The sequence below is a fragment of the Grammomys surdaster genome, unplaced genomic scaffold (assembly GCF_004785775.1).
Source record: "Grammomys surdaster isolate TR1022 unplaced genomic scaffold, NIH_TR_1.0 125701, whole genome shotgun sequence".
Taxonomy (NCBI): Eukaryota; Metazoa; Chordata; class Mammalia; order Rodentia; family Muridae; genus Grammomys; species Grammomys surdaster.
The window spans coordinates 1,959,427-1,980,175 of record NW_021620536.1 but is presented as its reverse complement, the minus strand read 5'-3'; the positions used below and the strand labels follow the sequence as shown (position 1 = coordinate 1,980,175).

Sequence of the window (20,749 nt, the reverse complement as noted above, 5' to 3'; positions counted from 1 at the left end):
TTCTGTGCGACCAGTACAATGTAAGCGGATAGAAGGGGACTTGTCTCCTAGGAAAATAGTTTAAATATGAAGAATGTTATTTGAGGTTGTTAGATCTCTAACCAGAATTGGAAAATAAAATATCTGTGCTATTTCCAGGCCAAAAAAAAAAAGAAGACTGTTAGTAGCTAATGCTGTCTAACCCTCAGGTAACTGTCAGCCAGGCCTAGTAGTCATGCATTTTATCAAAGTGAAGTTTGGGCTGCTTGGTAAATGATGACACACTGCTAACTACTGTAAAAAAAAGCCCACTAAGGTCAGAGCTAGAGTAGTCACTTTAGATGCCTTTGCCTCCGCTAGATGTCTGAACAAGGGAACTTCTTGCTCCCTGCTGTTCACACACCGTGCCTTGCCTGCTTTTTGCTGTAGTCTTTAATATGAGAGAAGCTACTCGCTTAGAATTATAGCTAGATAGCAATTAACGTGCACAGGAAATTAATCAGCGTTGGGAGTTTTCTGGGGAATGTTATGATTTAGCATGAAACGGCACCACTGAACATTTGTACTACATTGTACGCCTAATCTTAATTATATGGGGTAGTAGAAAAATTACCGTGGGATACTTTCTCTCAGTAGAACGCATGTCTCTGTTAAGCGCATGTTTGTAGTTGATTATTAAACGGCCTCACAGTCTGCTCTGTTGTTTTGAGGCCGTTGGCTGTCACTAAAATACACGTATTGTTCATTTCTAGTGCAACGCATAACTGTCAAAGGACCCAGAGACAGTTTGTGCCAGGAGCAGCCATCTTCTCTGAATTACTTGAGGCGAAAGAAAGAGCGACCGTGTGTATTAAATCTGAGCGGTACGAATTCATCAGGGGTGCTGAGGCCAAGGCAGGCCCGACTAGATAGTCCACTGAGCAACCGCTATGCGGGAGACTGGAGCAGCTGCGGGGAGAGCTACTCTGTAAGTACAAAAGAAAACTTCAAGGATTTGGATGATGATGACGTTCCCTTAGAAGATGGAGAAAGTACAGACTATAGCAAAGTGGACGGAGCAGAAGTCATGACCACGCAACAAATCCCCACGTCAGGAGGGCGCACGTTTCAGACCTACTTGACGGTGCAGACCACTGAGTCCACAGTGGATCAGAAAGCTAACCTCAGAGATCTGCAGGAAAGCATTGATACCTTGATTGGCAATCTGGAGCGTGAGCTTAACAAAAACAAGCTGAACTTGAGTGTTTGAGGTGGAGGGGTTGTTTGTGATGATGTCATCAACTTTCATGTCAAGCCTTTTTCTGGGAATGAATGGATATATATATACACATACACACCTTAAGTTAATTCCTAATAAGTTCATGTAGTTCAATTATAAATGCTATTCATTAATATGGTTATTTTACTTATGAACTGAGCTGTTCTGGGCATACAGGTAACTCAGACCTTGGGGGATATTTTAATAAACCATGCCAGTTGCATGAAGGAAGACATGCAGATGTTTGTAAGGGTCAGGTACGTTATTACCCCGGCAAGGCTCCGGTGAGAACTGTTCTTCTGTAGGTGGAGACAGATGTTTTCTGCAGAGGACACTGCAGCTGGACAGGCTGATTTGCAGTCAGACTCCCTGTGCAATGTCATTTGGTCATATTTCATTTGCAATATGAATGCTGCTGCTATAAGAAAAAAAATTTTATAAACGTAAAATTATACAGGTATTAATGTATTTCGTATTAACGTTCGGTAATTATTTAAGCTTATAAAAATTAAATATTTTTATGGTTCTGAGAATATGTATATATTTATAACTTCATTATGCGTATAGGTTTTAGAATAAGGGAAGGGATTGATTACAGCATTCCAAATATTTTAAAAATAAGGCCAAAGTTATTAGCTTAAAGATGTCTTTTTCAGGGAAAGAATGTTTAAATTAAAAGATGAGTTACATAACCACTTGAATAAAAACACACCGGAACTATTTGAGTGGAGGTGATAGCCTTTCTGATTTAGCTTTGTAGACACAGTATCCCTGTGGAAAGTTACATTTTATGTTGAAGTCCTTCAGCTTCATAAGAGATCAAGTGATCAGATACCTGCACTAGTGACTTCAAAAGGCTTCACCTGTTCTATGCATCTTTGTTTCCTGTGATGCTTTAAGTATTTATTTATAGAGGTATTCTTAAAATGTTGACTTCACTAACTGTCCTTGTTTCTAAAGAAGCCATCTTGCCAGGATGCTACATGTTACAAAATGTTAAAATGTATTTAAAAAAACTTTTATACGTACAGAATATGTAATTTTAGAATGAAACTTGAGTTACCAAGTTTAAAGTGTGACAGCCATAAAAGAACCGGTTTCTTACTGTTTTTCTAAATATTAGGGTACTTATATGCAATACACATAACATCTAGGTAATTTGAAAACTCACCAGTATGAAGAAAATAACTATTTTTATATGAGACTTTCATTTTTTTAAAACGTTGTATAGCACATACCAGAGATGATTCAGTAGGTGTGCGTCATGAGTAAACAAAGTATTTTTAAATGTTTTATAGAGAAAGTTATCTGTGCCTTTTGTTTGTTTGTTTGCTATGTCACGTGTAATACATAAATAAGTAGTATAGAAATGTAAATGCTTTATTAAAATATTATAACAGTGTCTTGCTATTATAATTGTTCTCAAAGATCACGTTGATATTCTTTTTGTTGTTGTTTCTTTTTAAGACAGACTTTCTTTGTGTAGCTCTGGGTATCCTGGAATTAACTTTCTAGACAAGGCTAACCTCTAACTCACAGATCTGCGTACCTCTGCCTCTGGAGTGCTGGGACTAAAGGTGTGCCCCACCACACCCAGGTCACTTTCATATTCCTAAAGAAATTATCCACAAATATATATATATAGCATTGATCTGTCCAAAGTTGGAGTTTTCTGGAGTCTGCGATACGTTAAGGCCCGTTCTTACTTTGCTTTTTCATGAGAATAGTTCTTTCTTGATCAGTCTCCGTCGTCTTGAGTGTGATAAGCATTTTTAAGTAAATTCCTGTCACAGCTACAGGCTTTTTTTTTTTTTTTTTAAATTGTCACTTCCAGAACTGCCAAGGTGCCTTTACTTAAACATTTTTTAAGAAGTTACACTATCTATTTGTGAGTGTGTGTGTGTGTGTGTGTGTGTGTGTATGTGTTGGAGTAAGTGACACCTGGCACAGCATGTGTGTGGAAGTCTTGGGGATCGAACTCAGGCAGCATGCTGGGCAGCAGGTACGTTGACCCACGGAGCCAGCATTGACTGAGAGGTTGTCACTGACTTGTGTTCAGACCCACATTCATCAGCTTCTGGATCTTCCCTACAATTATGTCAGTCTCAAGAGCTTGCCAAGAGCCTGGAGGCCCTGCGCCTGAGCGACGATGAGCAGGACACTTGAGAGGTAAACTTGGAATCTCTCTGGGTCTCACCAAGCCTTCATGTCTTCCTCATCCCTCATTTGGATTGGGAGTGAGGTCTTCTGTTGAAACTAGCTTGGAACATTGAAGGCATTTCACATTAGGTAATAGTGTTTCCGGTTGTTTAGTAAGCGAAGGCGGAGACAGGGTCATTCAGACAAGAGAAGTAGCAGAGAGGCGGATGCCTGCGTGCCTGTGTGATTTTTATTAACTTACAAGGAGAATTATGAATATATTTTGAAGTAGGAGCCAAAGGAATCTGCTTGCAGGCTTAGGAGGTATGCCCAAGCAGTAGAAGGGAGTTGCCATCAAAACCCTCAGATGGCCAGGCGTGGTGGCTCACACCTTCAATCTCAGCATGCGTAAGGCAGAAACAGGTGGATCTCTGAGTTTGTGGGCAGCCTGGTCTACATACCTAGTGCCACGACAGCCAGGTTACATAGACCCTGTCTAAAACAGAAAGCCCCAAAGAGCAAACCAATTTCTGTTAAAATGGCCCTTTAGGTTAGATGTTATTCATAGCAGTAGTTGTCTATATGCTATGTCATTCCCTGTTAAAAAGGAAGATAGGCGCCCCTGTGTCTGGTGCTGATACCCAGGCGCCATCAGCCTCCAGAAACAAAGAACTTCATTGCTCATCTCAGAGGAATGCCACATGTCATGTAACAGCTGCCCATGGAAAATAGTGGATTAGGTAGTTTTATGTTAGGGACCCTAAAGAAAATGAATTTGGAGTTTATTTTCCGAACACAGTAATTTTATAATTAAAAACATCATTCTTCAAGGACTTTAAAATGATAAAGTTGGATTGCCCTTAAAACTAACGATCCTAAGGCACAAGGATCACTGCAAGTTCAAGACCAGCCAGGGCTATTTAGTAAAACCCTTCCTCAAAAAGTTCCTGTAAATCCTAATTTGGTTCCTGTTCACCTGAGCCCCTCTGCTATAAAGAGAAATGATCTTTGACCCTCATTTCCTGACCAGTTTGCAAAACCTGTCTGGTTCATAGTTGATGAGTGAGCGTTGCAAGTGGGAACCCTTGGTCACGTTCTGACTTAGCCAAAAATTAACTGGCTAACTCAGGCAGAAAAGGAATCGTAAAACCACACTTCAGAAGCAAAGCTCTCTAACGGTGTTGACAGGCTTACATATCTTGCTTTTTGTGGTCTCAAACATGATTCTATCTCAAGAAGCACAGTCAGATCTGTGATTTTTCTAAGGCATGCTTCAGTTTTTAAAATAATATTAAAAACAATTGGCAGTGTAAGGGTGTTGAAAGGGGCAAAAATAGACTGGTAGCAGACAAGGTCACACCTGGTCCCGACTCTGCTGTGGTGTGACCACCACAGCTCTGCGTCGTCATTTCTGATTTGGATTTCCCAACAAAAGTACCAGTTTATTCCAAGTCTCTAGGAGTTAGGACTTGGCCGTATCCTTCCCCTGGAGGAAGGTCTCACCCTAACTCTTGCTGCAACCCTTTAATACAGTTCCTCATGTCATGGTGACCCCCAACCATAGAATTATTTCATTGCTACTTCATAACTATGATTTGGTACTTTTATGGGTCATAATGTAAATATCTGATATTCAGGATGTCTGATATGCAACTCCCAAAGGGCTTAGGACCCACAGGTCAGGAACTGCTGCAGCCTAAAGCGTTGGTGGTGAATTTTCTGGCTTCGAGGGAGGACTGGATGCTGAGCAGGCCGAACTGGCAAGTGTTCACAAGACTTAGCTATTCTGTCTTACCCTGTGGCTCCCATATGAGTCTTTTCTTCCCCACTCTCTACTCACCCATCAAAGATCTGGGTGTGATTGATCCCAGGCTGATGACAGTCTAATGCTTCTGTCTCATTTGTGCTGCCCCTGTTCCCTCTGTATCCACAATCCCTGTAGTCTGTGGAGACTAAAGTGATGTGGAAAGATAGACTACATCGTTTCCTGGGCATTGTTCCTTGGCCTCCTCCCACGCTGGGACCTCCCTTGTTCCAGGATCTCTCTACTTGTCCTTCTGCCTGGGCAGGTGGAGCGATCCACCTGTTACTTAGGTAGGTCCTTTTGTGCCATTTCTGTTTCTGAGGAAATGTCACTTCAAGTATTAGTTACTTTTTTATTGTTGTAATAAAACACCATGACCAAGATGTCATAGAAGGAAGGGTGTATTTGGTCTTACAGTTACAGAGGGATAAGATCCATCATGATAAGAATATGGCAGGCATGGCAGTTGGAACTGCAAGGTGAGAGCTCACATCTTCATCCCTCTGTGTGGGAGCAGAGAGCAAACTGGGAATGGTGCATAGCCTTTAAACCTTAAAGCCCTCCCCTAGTGACGTACTTCTTCCAGTAAGACCACGCCTCCTAAGCCTTCCCAAACAGCACCATCAAATGGGGATCAAGTGTTCAAACATCTGAGTGTGAGGGGGACAGTTTTGTTCGTCACAGGCTGGAGGTGGCTCAGCAGGCAAGAGTGCTTTCTGCCAAGCCTAAGGACCTGAGTTTGATCAAAAGAATTCATGTGGTGAAATGAAAGAACGCCTCTGACTTCCGCGAGCAAACACTTGCAGGATATCTGACCACACTTTGAACCCCAAGGTTGTGTTATTTACTGGAAAAACCTGTTTCTAGTTGTGGTGTGGCTCAGCCTTAGCACATACCTTTACTCCAATGGCTTTTCTTCTGTTTATTGTAAATATGGTTAAACAGTCAACCATCAGTCAAGAGGCATAGCAGGCAACCAGTTGATGGGAGTGAACATAGGAAAAACCATAGAGAGTGAGAGGGAGTCAGGAGGATTGGCAGAGAGACACAGGAAGTAGAAGGGCGGGACAATGAGTGTGAAGGGTTTTTGAGGTGGTATGGAGAAGGAGGGCTTCCTTTTCCTTTTGGGACGTTGACTGAGGAGGAAGGTCAGCTGGGTGCTTTCTCTGTCTCTCTAAGCTAGCAGGCTTTCACCCCAGCAACTGACTCCTGAGTTTTTGTTGGTAAAATGGAACATTTGATATTTTGTTAAAAACAGCAGCACAGAGATACACACACGCATGCATGAACACGTGCACAATAAATAAGTTAAAACATTTTTTAAAAAACTAAGCTGCTTCTCATCTTCTGTCCCTGGCTTGCCTCCATCAAGGTGCTTATCTTAAGTTACCTTATCTGTCTCTGCCTTTCAAATGTAAACAGTGTTCTCATAGCAACAAGAAGCTTGTGTGTCTAGTTCATTGCCATACGCCTAGAGGGACAATAACTTAGATGATAATCAGCTGTTTATTGAAAGGTGAATGACTGCAAAACATATTTGACGATGCTTGTCTTTTGATAGAAGGAAGACCAAAAACTAAGGGCCATAGCTGCAATTTCTATATGATAAAAAAAAAATCCACTCCTTGGGGCTGGAAAGATGGCTCAGTGGTTAAGAACACTTGTTGCTCTTGAGTCGTCTGTAGCTCCAGCCTCGGAATCTGATGCCCTCTTTTGACCTCCATAAACACTAGCTCCTTCATGGCATACACACACACACATACACACACACACACACGAGAGAGAGAGAGAGAGAGACAGAGACAGAGACAGAGAGACACAGAGACAGAGACAGAGAGAGCAAGAGAGAAAGAATACTCCATGATAAATCATCCATCTTTTGGTCTTAAAGATGTGTCTTTGCTTTGGGATTTTGGAATTAGAGTGGACTCGGGGAGATTAGTCACTCACAAAAGTGAGTTGGTAAAGTTTAGGTAGTAGTTGTTGCAGAGTGAGAACAATTACTTAAATGATTTGTTTATGGAAAAGTGTGTTATAGCACAGGACAGCCTCTAAGGGAGACTTTATTTAAATGGATCCTTACAGGAAGCTAAGGAAAACATACCTTTCTGACTTGGGCCCCATTCATTTGAGTACAAATAGACTTTTTTTTCTAGAAATACAAAATTCTTATTAAAAGGAAGTCATTTCACCAGGTAGTGGTGGTGCACGCCTTTAATCCCAGCACTTGGGAGGCAGAGGCAGGCGGATTTCTGAGTTTGAGGCCAGCCTGGTCTACAGAGTGAGTTCCAGGACAGCCAGGGCTACACAGAGAAACACTGTCTCGAAAAACCAATAAATAAATAAATAAATAAATAAATAAATAAATAAAGGAGCTTATGAGTAAAACCCTTCCTTAATAGAGGATCAGAGAAGGCATACAGGCTGGATTATTTCCATCCTTGACTGTTAAGACCTCAATATGCGTTTAAGTCGTTTGTGTTTACCTCTGCTTTTGCCTAATGGAGACATGGGCGTAGTGAAATCTTGGTAACTTCTGTATTCCCTACATACTTCTGTGGAAATTCCACTCATCAAAGTAAACTTCCATAGAGAGCTTTAAAATTCCAACTTTAGAAATTTACAGTTCATGTTAAGTCAAGAAAGGAAACCCCCCCCCTTTCCCATCCAGGGTGTTTGTGTGACGTTACCAGAGCAACCTGTAGCTTGTGGACTTTCCCCAGCCACAGACAGTGAACAGCCACCTTTTCTTCTTGACCTTCGCTCAAGAAGTCAGGTGCAGGTTGCCAGCTGGTCTGTGTCCATCCTTGCCTAACCTTCCCCCATGGCCGTGTCAAACTCACTGCAACCGAGAAGCAAGTTTGGGTTGTTAGGTAAGTGAAAGCTACTTGTCTAGACCGGCAGATAAGGAACAGCATCTCAAAGGCTTCTGCCTACCCACCGTTGTCAATCTACATTTGATCTTGTCTGGCTTTTCCTGGGGAGACATGAACAAACGTCTGTCTGCTCCAGGTAGCACCCACAACAGAACAAAACAGATTCCAACCAAGCATAGGCTGGTCAGCCAGAAACTTTATGAGGTTTATGTGTGTACAGGAGCCCATGGAAGCATGGGTAAGAACTTGGGAAGCTGCACCCTGGGCGTGCCCTACAGGACTCACAGGCAGCTCCACGAAGCATCCCCTCCCTCTGGTAATTGTTCCCTGCTTACAAACTTCAGGATATGGATTGTTAGTCTTGCAGGTTCCTACCTTCTGAGTCCTGTACATATTTGGCTTCTTGAATATGAATCTTCTTCAACCCTCCGGTAAGCAATCCTTTACTGGAAGAAGAAACTGCACAACAACTCTGTATGCTGCCTTAGCTCAAAGCCAAGCATGCAGGCATGGGAGAAGTTGCATCTGTGCCTTTCCCCATCTCAATATTTTGTCGTAAACACCATAAATACAGAGCTGAATGCAGCATGGGGAGTATGATCTTGACCACCCAAGAGAATAAACATTTTAGGCTGCAGAGGTGGCTCAGTGGTGGAGAGTGCTTGAGTTTTGCAGATCAGCTTTGGTTCCCAGCACCCACATAGTGGCACATAACTGTCTGTAACTCCAGTTTCAGGGGGTCTAATGCCATCTTCTGGCCTTTACAGGCATGTACTGGGTGCATATACATACATATATACATACATACATACATACATACATACATGTAAAACTAGTAGGCATAAAAAGAAACATTTCCTGTAGCTCTTTGATCATGTTTGTATTCTTATCTAAATTTTTGGTTTTTGGGATCGAGTTCCACTATGTAGTATTTGCTGTCCTGGAGCTCACTGTGTAGATCAGGCTGGCCTCAAACTCACAGAGATTTACCTGTCTCTTCCTTCTAAGTGCTAGAATTAAAAGCATGTACCACTACAACTGGACATTATAGGCTTTATAATTTCTCTGAGGAGTGTTTTTAAGGACCAGAAGGATGGTTTACCAGCTGTGGTGGTTTGAATGAAAATAGTACCCATAGACCCATTGGTAGTGGCACTGTTAGGTGTGACCTTGTTGAAGTGGGTGTGGCCTTATTAGAGGAAGTGTGTCACTGGGGGTGGGCTTTAAGGCTTCAGAAGCTCAAGCCAGTCCCAGTGTCATTCTCTCTTCCTGCTACCTGCCAATCCAGATGTAGAACTCTGAGCTACTGGTCTGCACCATGGCTGCCTGTGCACCACCATGCTTTCTGCTATGACAGTAATGGACTAAACCTCTTTACTATAAGCCAGCCCCACTTGAATGCTTTCCTTTAAAAGTTGTTGTGGTCCTGAATTCTCTTCATAGCAATAGAACACTGATTAAGACAGCAGGTAATGGCACTTGGTTCCTGAGTTTGATCCCTGGGATGTACATGGTGGAGGGAAAGAACTGGCTCCTATAAGGTCTAACACACACACACTGTGGGATACACTACACACATATAAACATATACTGTAATTTTAAAATTAAATGCATCCTTTAAAAGTAAAACTGAGGGTAAACCTTGTTCTATGAGTAGAAAACCAGTGTCCTTTGTCATCAACATGCATTGTTTTTCCTATACATAACAATAAATCCATAAGTTGTTATATGTATGGTGATATATATCTTGACCTATATGCACGTAGCAATTGAGAGAATATTGCTATGATCTCGATCTTGCCTTCTCTCTACCATAAACAGAGGGACAGGAAAATCAAAGCTGCTTTAAGTTGGGCTCATAGCTAATACCAGGCCTTTCTCTGTTTAAGGATTGAATGCACTTTGTCCAGATAAACACTTGCAAAAGTCTGTTGGATCTATAGAACAAACAACAACCTCCACCCCTCGAGCCATGGCTCAGGAGTAGCTGCTCTTTCAGGTGACCTGAGTTCAGTTTTTAGCAATTGAAGTGGGGTGATTCTGATGCTAAGGTCCTGTTCCCCAATTGGTTCTTGATTTGTTAGTAAAGAACTCTGGAGGCTAACTGCTGGACAAAAGGTACAGGCAAGATTTCCAGATCCCAGGAGGAAAAGGAAACAAAAGAAAGGAGAGAGGAGTTTCTGCCTGCTTTGGAGGGAGAAGAACACAGCAACCATTGGCCAGGGTTGTTTGTGTTGCCAGGGTCTAGTAGGACTAGCCACTGAAGTTTAGGGCAGATGGAGAGATGGAGACAATACATTGGTAAGGGCACGCTTTTCCAGGAGGGAGATATCAGCGCCCAGCAATTGTACCAAGAAGTCAAGTTGTAAAGGAACAAACTGTGTGTGTCTTTTGTCCGAGGATTCAAGGGAAGCTGGGTGGGGGTTGGTAGCTCGACTGGTCTGGAGCAAAGGTGGTAGCATAAAACTATGCGCAACAGCAATCTCTTAGGACGGGTCCAAATGTCCTGTAACTCCAGCTCCAAGGGACCCAATGCTGACTTTATGGCTCTTCTGAGTGTCCGTGATGTTCATGCACATACTCAGATATATAAATAAAAACAATACAGAGACTCTTTTTACAAATACATACACAATCTGCTGCAGGCTGGCTGCGGGGACAGTGCAGAAAAGATGTCTGACTCCTCCAGTCGCTCAGAAGAGGCAGCCTCTGACTTTGGGTCCCATAAAAGAGGTAGCCAAATTGGGAAGCAATCCTCACCTGTCTTGAGGTGTAGACTTTCCTCCCTTGTAAGGAAACAGGAAAAATGCAGGGAGCTGTCTCCTCACAACTGCCCCTATTGCTTCCTCCTGGACTGACGAAATGTGGGACACCCCACCACCACCACCACCAAGAGGGGCAGGAACCAGAAATAATAAGCTGTGTGTTACCAGCCAAAACCAACAAAGGGTTTTCTAGCACTTACTAGCAGTGTTGCTGTGAGATACCCCAGCTCATTTGCCAAACGTCAAACAGCTGAGCCTTTCTTCACCTGTCCCGACATGCTTTGGTGCATGATGCGCAGGTGGCCATGTGCTCATTCTAGCTGCCCCGAGCTCAAGAGAACTCACAGTCATTCCTTTGCCTCTCATGCACAAGAGATTTTTTGGCTACCACCACGGCCTCTGCTGCCTTTCCCATCTCCTCCTCCCCCACTTCTTCCTCCTCACCTTCAGGGAAAGTCTTTCACTGAATTCTCACCTAGAACACAGCCTCTTTTCTGATTAAAATTCCAGGGTGTGTGAGAGAGGGAGAGAAGGGAGAGGGAGAGGGAGAGGGAGAGGGAGAGGGAGAGGGAGAGGGAGACTTTTCTGACTAAGAAATAATATATTTATATTTGAGACGGCATCTCATTGTGTAAAACAGGCTGAACTCAAACTTATGTCAGTTCTGTCTTTGCCTCCTGGGATTGCAAACAACTCACCACACCCAGGACACTTTATATTTTAAAACAAAACAAAACACATTCTTTTCTAGACTATTCCTAAGGAAGTGCCAGGAAAGCGTAGTTTTTCTTCATTTTTTAGCTGTAGGGTCCTCTGTATTAGTCATCTCAGCTGTCAGTCACTGAATTGCATATGATTTCGACTTTCATAAAATTTATTTCAATATATTAAACCTACATATGAAGGCCTAAACTAACTGAAGCAACTGAAAAAGAACCCAGTTCGAGCCCAGCGCTGGCCAATTTTAAGTTGACATATAAAGTGGCAGTAATCAAGGCTGTACAGTACCCACATCACACCTTAAGTTCAGACGGCGGCTGGGGTGGGCAGCAAAGGCAGTCCAATGGGAAATGAATGATCTTTATGTACAACATAAAAAATGAGAACTTACCACCCATATCACATGTAAAAGTTAACTCAAAACAAGTCACAGATCTAAGAATAACACTGAAATGTCTCAGCTGGGGGTGGGGAGAGGGGGAGGGGGTGGTGGTGGTGGCGCTCACCTTTGATCCCAGCAGGTGAAGGCAGGTGGATCTCTATGAGTTTGAGTCCTGGTCTACAAAGTGAGTTCTAGGACAGCCAGGGCCACACTGATAAACCCTGTTCCTGTGCCCAGTCCCCTAAATTCCCAAAGCTGAAAAGTCTCAAATTGCTTGAAGAAAACCTTGGAATCTGTAAAGATTTCTCAAGTCACCAAAGGCATGATGAAAAGACTTCAAGTAGTGAAAGAAACCCTTTTAGGGGTGGAGCTTCTTGTTTAAGAGTGCCTCACTGCTCTTGCAAGCGTCCCAGGTTTGAGTCCCATGACTCAGATGGCTGCTCATAGCCATCTATAACTCCTGTTCCTGGGGAGTCAAGTCTCCTGGCCTCCTCAGGCACCAGGCAGTCGTGTGATATACATATGTACATGCAGACAGAACACTCACCATCTCTTATTAAGTAAGTGTTACTGTGTAACAATTGTAGTGTTGGAAATAGAGATTACTTCGGTCCTGATCTTTGTTGATGTCAGGATCAGGACTGGATATGGTCTGGTGGGTAAAGGTGTGTCCTATTAAGTCTGGCTGATGGTATGAGTTCTGTACCCAGAACCCGCATGGTGAACAGAGGACAGAGTCCTTAAGTTAGTAGTGGTGAAGTGTGGGACTGTGCAAGGGTATCCTAGGTCATGGTTGAGCAGGTGCTTAGAACCCCGAGATTCTCCGTGGAATTCTGCGTGAGAACCGGCAGGAGTTCAGTCCCTCCCATCATCTAGGATCCTGAAAACCAGTCACACAGATCTCCATAGAGTCACACTGGCCAGGCTATAGGCCTCAGGCCCTAGGGATTTACATACTAATGAAGGCCAGAGGGCAGAGCAAATTAAACATGCCTCCCCCAGATCCTCCCCCAATCCTCCCCCTTTCTCCCTCCCTATATAGCTCAGGACTGCCCTGAGTTTTTTTTTTGGGGGGGGGGGTACGCCTAGATCCATCTATTATCCGCCATGACAATAAACCTTTTTGGAACCAAGGACTTCCTCGTGTTACTGGGGCCTGCCGCCGCCAAGGCCTCCGGGCCGCTGGAACCATAGGATCTTCTTCCCTGATGTGGGACCCGCCACGGCGGAAGCCCCTCTGGGACTTGCGCTGCTGTGGTGGCCTTTTTAAATTTTCCCCACAGTGAAGGGCTCATCTATGCTTTTTACAGCCCCTTCCCCTTTCCATTTTAGAAGCATGACCACCATTCTGATGGCCACACTCTCAGGCTCTCGTCTATGGAGGTGAAGATCCATCCTTCCTGCAACACAAGCATGCCTTTGCGCCATTGTGGCCCAGGACACTGTGATTATGAGTCTCCCTTGATTTACAGACTTCCGATTCCCATGGTGCACACATTTCTTTATCATCGCTCACCATGAGTGAGGAACAGAGATGTCCCCCAGATATTCAGCATGTGTTTTCTGTCTTTCCATCGACGGGTGTGCCGATTTCTTGCACAGGGTTGTGTCCACATCTCTCATTAGGACAAGAGGTCAATGCTTTGTCTTTGTAGCGGGTTCAAGAGCTTGATGCTTCTGAGCTCTCTAAGGACCATGGTGACAGCAAGTGTTACCAGAAGTGTGCTGTCTGCTCTTGTTTTTCCCAGGAAGGCATCTCTAAGGGCTATGTTTTCAGTATGCACTTCAGTCTATAAACCAGTCTAGTCAGGTATGCCGACATTTGAGAGGAAGAGGTATGAGGATTGTCAGGAGTTCAAAGCTAATCTGAGCAACCTATGAGCAGGGTGAGACTCTGAATCAAACACACACATACAATGCTAATCATTTTTTATATTAAAAACAAAGAAACAAGACATTTCTCTTGTTGTTTTTAAAGATTGGTTTTATTTATGTAGAGGGAGACTGTGGGAAAATATAGGGGAATTCCACGCTGGTGGGTCCCACATATCGGAGAAAGGTCTGGAGTTCTAATGACTCGAGGCTTTGGTGATGACAGGCCCCAATGACACGAGGAAGTCCTTGGTTCCAGAAAGGTTTATTGTCATGGTGGATGGTGAATGGATCTGGAAGTATGCCCCTAAAACTCAGGCCAGACCTGAGTTAAATAGGGAGGGAGAAAGGGGGAGGATCTGGGGAGGCATGCTTAATTGGCTCTACTCTCTGGCCTTCATTAGTATGTAAAGCCCTAGGGCCTGAGGCCTCTAGTCACACCCTCTACCTGTGCACTTTGGGAGGGGCTGTAATGGCCTACGTGACTGAACAATGTAGGTCCATGGAGTCGGGACTTTGAGTCAGGACGCTGGGTTCTGGGGATGTGGCCAAACACCTGCCAGTTCTCACTTAGAGTCTCTGGGTTCCAGACTCATGCCCAGCCATGAACCAGGATACCCTTACGCAGTCCCACAGGAGACCGCTTTTCTTTTTTTCTCCTTTCATACATTACACCCGGACTGCAGTTTTCCCTCCCTCCTCTCTTCCCAGCATCCCCTCCACCTCCCTCTCCTCCAGATCCACTCCTCTTACATTTCCCTTCAGAAAAGAGCAGGCCTTCCAGGGCTGTCAACTTAACACATTGTAACAAGTTATATTAAGTCTAGGCACAAAGTCCCATATCATGACTGGATGAGGCAATCCAGCAAGAGGCAAAGGGTCCCAAGATCAAGCAAAAGAGTCAGAGACACCCCTACTCCTACTGTTAGGAGTCTCACAAGAACACCAAGCTAACAAGCACAACATATATGCAGACGATCTAGTGTAGACCCACACAGGCTCTTTTATTGCTGATTCCATCCCTATGAACCCTGCTTAGATGCTTCTGTGGGCTGGGTTCTACTGGTGTCCTCCACCAGAGGGAAACCTCTTACGTCACTCTTGTTTTATGCTTTTCAGAGGGCATAATAAGCTGGCATATAAAAGGTTTCACAGAATTTCTCCTCAATTTTAGCATTTTTTATGAGTTTGTGATAAACTGAAATGACAATCCTAAACACATTGATGCCCCAATCCTTGAGCCTGCAAATGTTACTTTATGCAGCAAAAATATTTAATGGATACAACTGAGGAGTTTGAGATGGGGAATCTCTCTTCTGTTCACTAGTGGGCCTTAAAAATAACCATGTACCCCCATGAAAAAGAGGCAGAAGGTCTGGATGTAGACAGGAAAGACCAGGCAATGGAGGACAGACATCAGAGCCTCATCGGTGACCTAGGGCTCAACAGCTGCCTTCAGACATCCTCAGGTGCAGTCAGTCATGTCGACACCTTGTTTGGGGTCCATGGGACTCGTTTGGGATCTGGCCTTGAGTTCTTAAGCAGAACAGACTTAGAACTGAGTGAGTGTGCAATGCTTCATCAGGATCCAATGCTGAAGTCTTCTATGGGCCACAATGAAAATTTGCTCCCTGTCAGGCCCTCTGGTTCTATGGATGTATCCATAAATAAGATTTAAATCCAGTATGCACTTAAGATCTGTGTATTATATTGTGAGTAAGTAATAATTCCACAAGCAGGAAAAGACAGAAAGTTCATATTTTCTAGAGAAATCGCAGCCAAATAAAAAAGGTGGCAAAGTGATCCCACTTACCAGTGATTTCTACTATTGATTCCCAAGTACCTTTCCAAACATTTAAGACATATTCACAATATTTATTTTCTTCTGTCCTATAATGTGGCTATTTGAATATGTAGCTTATTGTCTCTTAGAGTGTATATATTTGTGATGGTTTGTATATGTTCAGCCCAGGGAGTGGCACTATCAGAAGGTGTGGCCCCATTGGAGTAGGCGTGGCCCTGTTGGAGTAGGTGTGTCACTGTGGGTGTGGGCTTTAAGACCCTCATCCTAGCTGCCTGGAAGTCAGTATTCTGCTAGCAAGCTTCAGATGAAAATGTAGAACTCCCAGCTCCTCCTACACCATGCCTGCCTGGAAGCTGCCATGTTCCCACCTTGATGATAATGGACTGAACCTCTGAACCTGTAAGTCAGCCCCAACTAAATGTTGTCCTTATAAGAGTTGCCTTGGTCATGGTGTCTGTTCACAGCAGTAAAACCCTAATTAAGACAGTATTGAAGGCAGGGACTCATTGCACATGATACATCTTTATACTCCTTCCCAGGATGTGGAGAGCTTTTGGGGCCACTTGGCAGGAATCTGACATTGGGCCATGACAGGGAAGTAAGTTCAGTCGGGAATCTAAGTCTTAGGCTAGAGCAAAGAAGTAGGCCTCAGGCACTGAATATGACTATGGGCTAGGACAGGGAAGTAGGCTCAGATATTTTGGTCATCCTGATAAGACCTTAGAAACAGTGATCATGAGAGTGATCATGGGGCTTTTCTATTGCCTTGTTTGTTCTTTGACTATTTGTGTTTATTGTCTTGCTTGTTCCTTGACTATTTGCATTTATTGTATTGCTAATTCCTCAACCTAGAACTGACCTAAATACTTGCATGTAATTAAAATGATATAAAAAGCAAATTGGGAAAAAATAAACTCGCCTTCAGTCTCAGAATTGGCTGGGGTCATGCTACAATGTTGCCTAATTGTCTCTTTCTTTTAATCCTCACTCCTGCACTGGAGAACCTGTTGACTGACTGAGCTGGCTTGGTCACCAGGACAAAGTAAAGGAAGAAATAAACTCACACTGCATGTGAGGGGTGGTTTCCAGTCATTGGTACATCATAAATAACTCCCAGTTATTGAGGATGTGCTGTGTTTCAGACAAAGGAATTTTATATATTCTTTTTCCTTTATTCTCCACAAGAGCCGTGTGAAATATTTTGCCCAGGTACTTTTTTGCTATATAGTGAGCTATCCCCAAACTCAGTGGCATGAGTCCAAGTGTGGGAATATCTATCAGAGACAGGATCCACTGGGGTAGTTTGAAGGATCAAAGCAAGCATCATCTGATAGTGTGTGCATTTATATATGCTGTTCACTGGAAACTATCTGGGCCAGGGCCAGAACATTTGTGTGTGTTCTCTTCATACCTCCCCAAAGTAGTTGAGTCCAAGAATGAATGCTTGGCCATTTCTACTTACACCTAATTGAAGCACAACCACAAGGTCCTGTCCAGTTTCCCGAGTAGGACAAATGGAGTGGAGTCTTGGAGTGGGTGTGTGAAGAGTGCACGGAACAGGAGCAGTGCTCTGTCCACCATTGAGAACTTCATCCACCTCAGAAGCTCATTGTGATTAACACCCAAGCTTCTAAGTGACACCAGAACTGTCACCGTGCTTGAGTCTCAGATGCTGACTTCAGAAGCTATTGCTGGCCCATTGCTGAGTCCTTCTGTGCTCACTAAACAATTTGTGACCACTGTTTATTCTCGATAGGAGGACTATAGTTACTATTTTTCTGAAGTATGTCAATACTGTTGTGTTCAACAGGGGAGTGGTTCATTTTGCAGCACCTTTGGTGCTTGGTGGAGTTTTATCAATGGCAAGGTGTGGGGAAACAGACTTCTGAGACTCAGATCACCCCAGAATTCAAATTAGTTCAGTGATGTCAGCTTTAGTGTTGTGAGTTTTAAAATGTGGGATTTGAAGTGGTGTGAACACCTTGGTGGGTGAACGCTTGGCTTAGATTGGTGAATACTCTTTCAACCTGCCGACCCACAAGTAAGCTTCAGCTTAGAAAATGTTTTCTTTTTGGACTTTAAGATTTCGTAGTATTTTTGTTTTTCTGTATGTAGTTTTAAGTCAAATTTCTGGTTTAGTGCTTGTAGGTGTTCTAACAAGGTGGAACTGTTTTCAATCTATCTGAGTTTCTCAGTGTGGACTCTGCTATAGCATTAACAAATGGACCCAGAATTCTTGACAGTTTAATATGCTGAAAGGTAACTTCCCAGTTGTTAAAATCTGATATGGGTTGAGAAACGTTTTTCTGTTTGTAGATGATGCCGTATTGAACACACAGCTGGAGACGTTAAAGTTGGGGGACTTTGGGGTCAGGTCAGACCTGGAGTGGGGTTCTGTCTTTTCTACCCACACTCTTTGGCTAGAACTCTGTCACAAGGCTCCAGAACATCTGGGTCCAACAAACATGGACACACAGGAATAGACAACAATAACCAGTTTCTGCTCTCTGGTCTCTGCCCAGCATGAGCAAATGAAGACTTTGTTTCAGATTGACTCTTTACACCATTTCTGAGGGTGAGGCCATTCCACCATGTTCCCTTTCTGAAGCCAATAGGTCTCCGTGAGGTTTGTTTTTTCCTGGTGCTGGGCTAAGAATGGTCTGTTGGAGAAATGTAAACACAAATCTAATGCTCTGAGAAAGTAAACTACAGTAAATACCCCGTCCACTTGGTGACCAAGGTGAGAGGACTATACAAAAAAATCACCCTTTCTTTACACAGCAGCTGTTTTTTTTTTGTAACAAAAAGTTTGATTTGTTCTCCTTTGTCTACATTTCAGACGTTTGGGACCAGTACTTGTTGAAGCAAATTAACTACTTATGAATTTGTGCTACTTGCTTGTTTATTCATTGGATGTGTGAATGGAAGATCTCGGTAAGTTGAATGTTAAACACTGACTCTCAGAAATCACACCACAGCAAAAACTATAGGCAATCTTTCTCTGGAGATTCAGGTCTCTGAAGAATTCAAATTAGTTCCGTGTTGTTGATATTGGGTCATATGCACTTTACAGCATTACACAGGAGTTTCTCATATTTTATAGAGTCTTCATAATTCCATGTGGTGGGAGTTATTGTCCCTACTTGTTAATGAAGAAATGGTCAAACTGATTATAGGGTGGTGATGGCTCAGTGGGGAGGAGTGTATGCTCTCTGAGTGAGAGGGCTGAGGACCTGAACAAGGATTCTTGGTGTGAACAGCTGGGCATGGTGGTGAGTGTCTGCGGTACCAGCATTGGGTAGCAGAGTCCTGAGAGAGAGAGAGAAGGCAGGCCAACCTGCCTGGGAGCATCTCATCAGTAAGAGATCCTTAAGGCAGCATGGTGGGAGGTGATAGGAGACATCAGAACTCTTGATCTCACCTCTACATGTGTGAACATGAGTAAATGCACACTCCTGTTCACAACACATGCATGTACCACAGATACTGCATGTGCACACACACACACACACCCCACAGATATTGCATATTTGTGCACACATGCAGACATACACATCACAGATATTGCATGTGCACACATTAAACCCTCCACACAGATATTGCATGTATGAACACACACACACACACACACACACACACACACACACACTGTCCAACACCAAGGTTTGAGAATAGCAGGGCTAGAACTGTATAGCCTGTCTCTACGCCGAGAAAATACATGTCTAGTTGAGAAGAAAGCGTGAAGCTTTTTATTTTACACTTTTCTTCTCTCTCCTCGAGAAGGGAAAAGCAAACTGTGGCAGACGTTCCTGAACACATTTGAGTTGGGACTGCAAGGACACTTTTCTCTCTGTCCTCCCAACTCCAGTCCACTGCCATGCTGCAAGGAAACATAACAATAGTATTTGTCAATAGCAAGCCATATAGTGACAGATGGGACATCTGAAAGCAGCTACGCCAGCCCTTTGGTGTCTTTTCCCAGGTTGGTTTAGCTGGTGTGTGGGTTTCTCTCCACTGTGAGCCTCCGGTGACAACTCGTTGGCTGTGCAAGGAGTGGATTCATCAGACAGGCTTTTATCTGACCTTCACTGAGATTCAATTTCCTGATGGAGATGCAGCTCAGTTACCTAGTATCTGCCCTGGCCATGGCAGCCTAGCAACAGCATAGAATGTCACCTACCCCTGCCCGTGCTCAGGGGCAGAAGGGCACAGGGAGCCGTTAATTATTTACTCGGTGGGTTTGCAAACCTGCAGAGTTCATGGCCACTGTCCTCTGCAGTTAATTGCTTTTTCATCTAAAATATACACAGGTGATGCGCTTCTCTGTGGGCCTGAGTATTCTGTGGCTTAGTCACACATTTCTGAGTGAGCAGAAAGTAATTTGTGAAGCTGAATGATAATTACGTTTAATCCAGATGATCAAATATTGAATGACTAGTTATTGGGTAGTGTGTTATATTCTTAAAAAAAAAAACAAAGAAGAGATAGACTGTGTAAAGAGGGATAGAGCAGGAACCTGGTGTTCTCTTCTATACTCCACAGGCACAAGTGGGCATACTTATGTACATACACGTGCACACACATGTACATACGAGAGACAGAGAGACTGAGATATACACACACACATGCACACACATGAGAGACAGAGAGACTGAGACACATACACACAGAGAGAGAAGAAGAGAGGGAGAGAGGGAGGAAAGGGAGGGAGGGAGGGAGAGAGAGAGAGAGAGAGAGAGAGAGAGAGAGAGAGAGAGAGAGAACATCCCTTTATGAGGAGATAAGATTGGAAGACAGTGCAGCTTGTCCAAGAGGATGAAGCTGAGCTTTGAGTTCAGTCTGCTGGGATCTAGAATCTCTTTTCGCTACACTGTCAGGCAGACCAAATGACTAGAGGGCAGGAAAAGAACTGATCTAAAATACAGGTGGAGGGTGTGGAAGGAATGGACAGTGGGGGACGGGGGGGGGGGCAGAGCCGTGTGGATGGAGGGAGGCACATCCTTTTCACTCACACCAGCTGTCCCTATTTCCATTGCTTAGTTTGAGCCTCAGCTCAACCTAGTTCTTTGCTGGGGTTCAGTGGGTCTGTCACCTGCCAAACAAAGGTTCTTCGCCAGAGAAAAGGATGTCAGCTCGTGGGATTGAACAGC

General features: G+C 43.7%; 1 protein-coding gene across 1 annotated transcript in view; it reads left to right on the top strand.

Annotated features, from left to right (window-relative positions):
• Syde2 (synapse defective Rho GTPase homolog 2) overlaps positions 1-2,666 on the top strand; it is a 34,096-nt gene extending 31,430 nt beyond the window's left edge. Inside the window, exon 7 of the mRNA XM_028788113.1 lies at positions 732-2,666. Coding sequence (XP_028643946.1) covers positions 732-1,228 — 497 coding nt within the window. The 3' untranslated portion in view covers positions 1,229-2,666. The remainder of the gene's footprint in view (positions 1-731) is intronic.
• Positions 2,667-20,749: the final 18,083 nt, after the last annotated feature.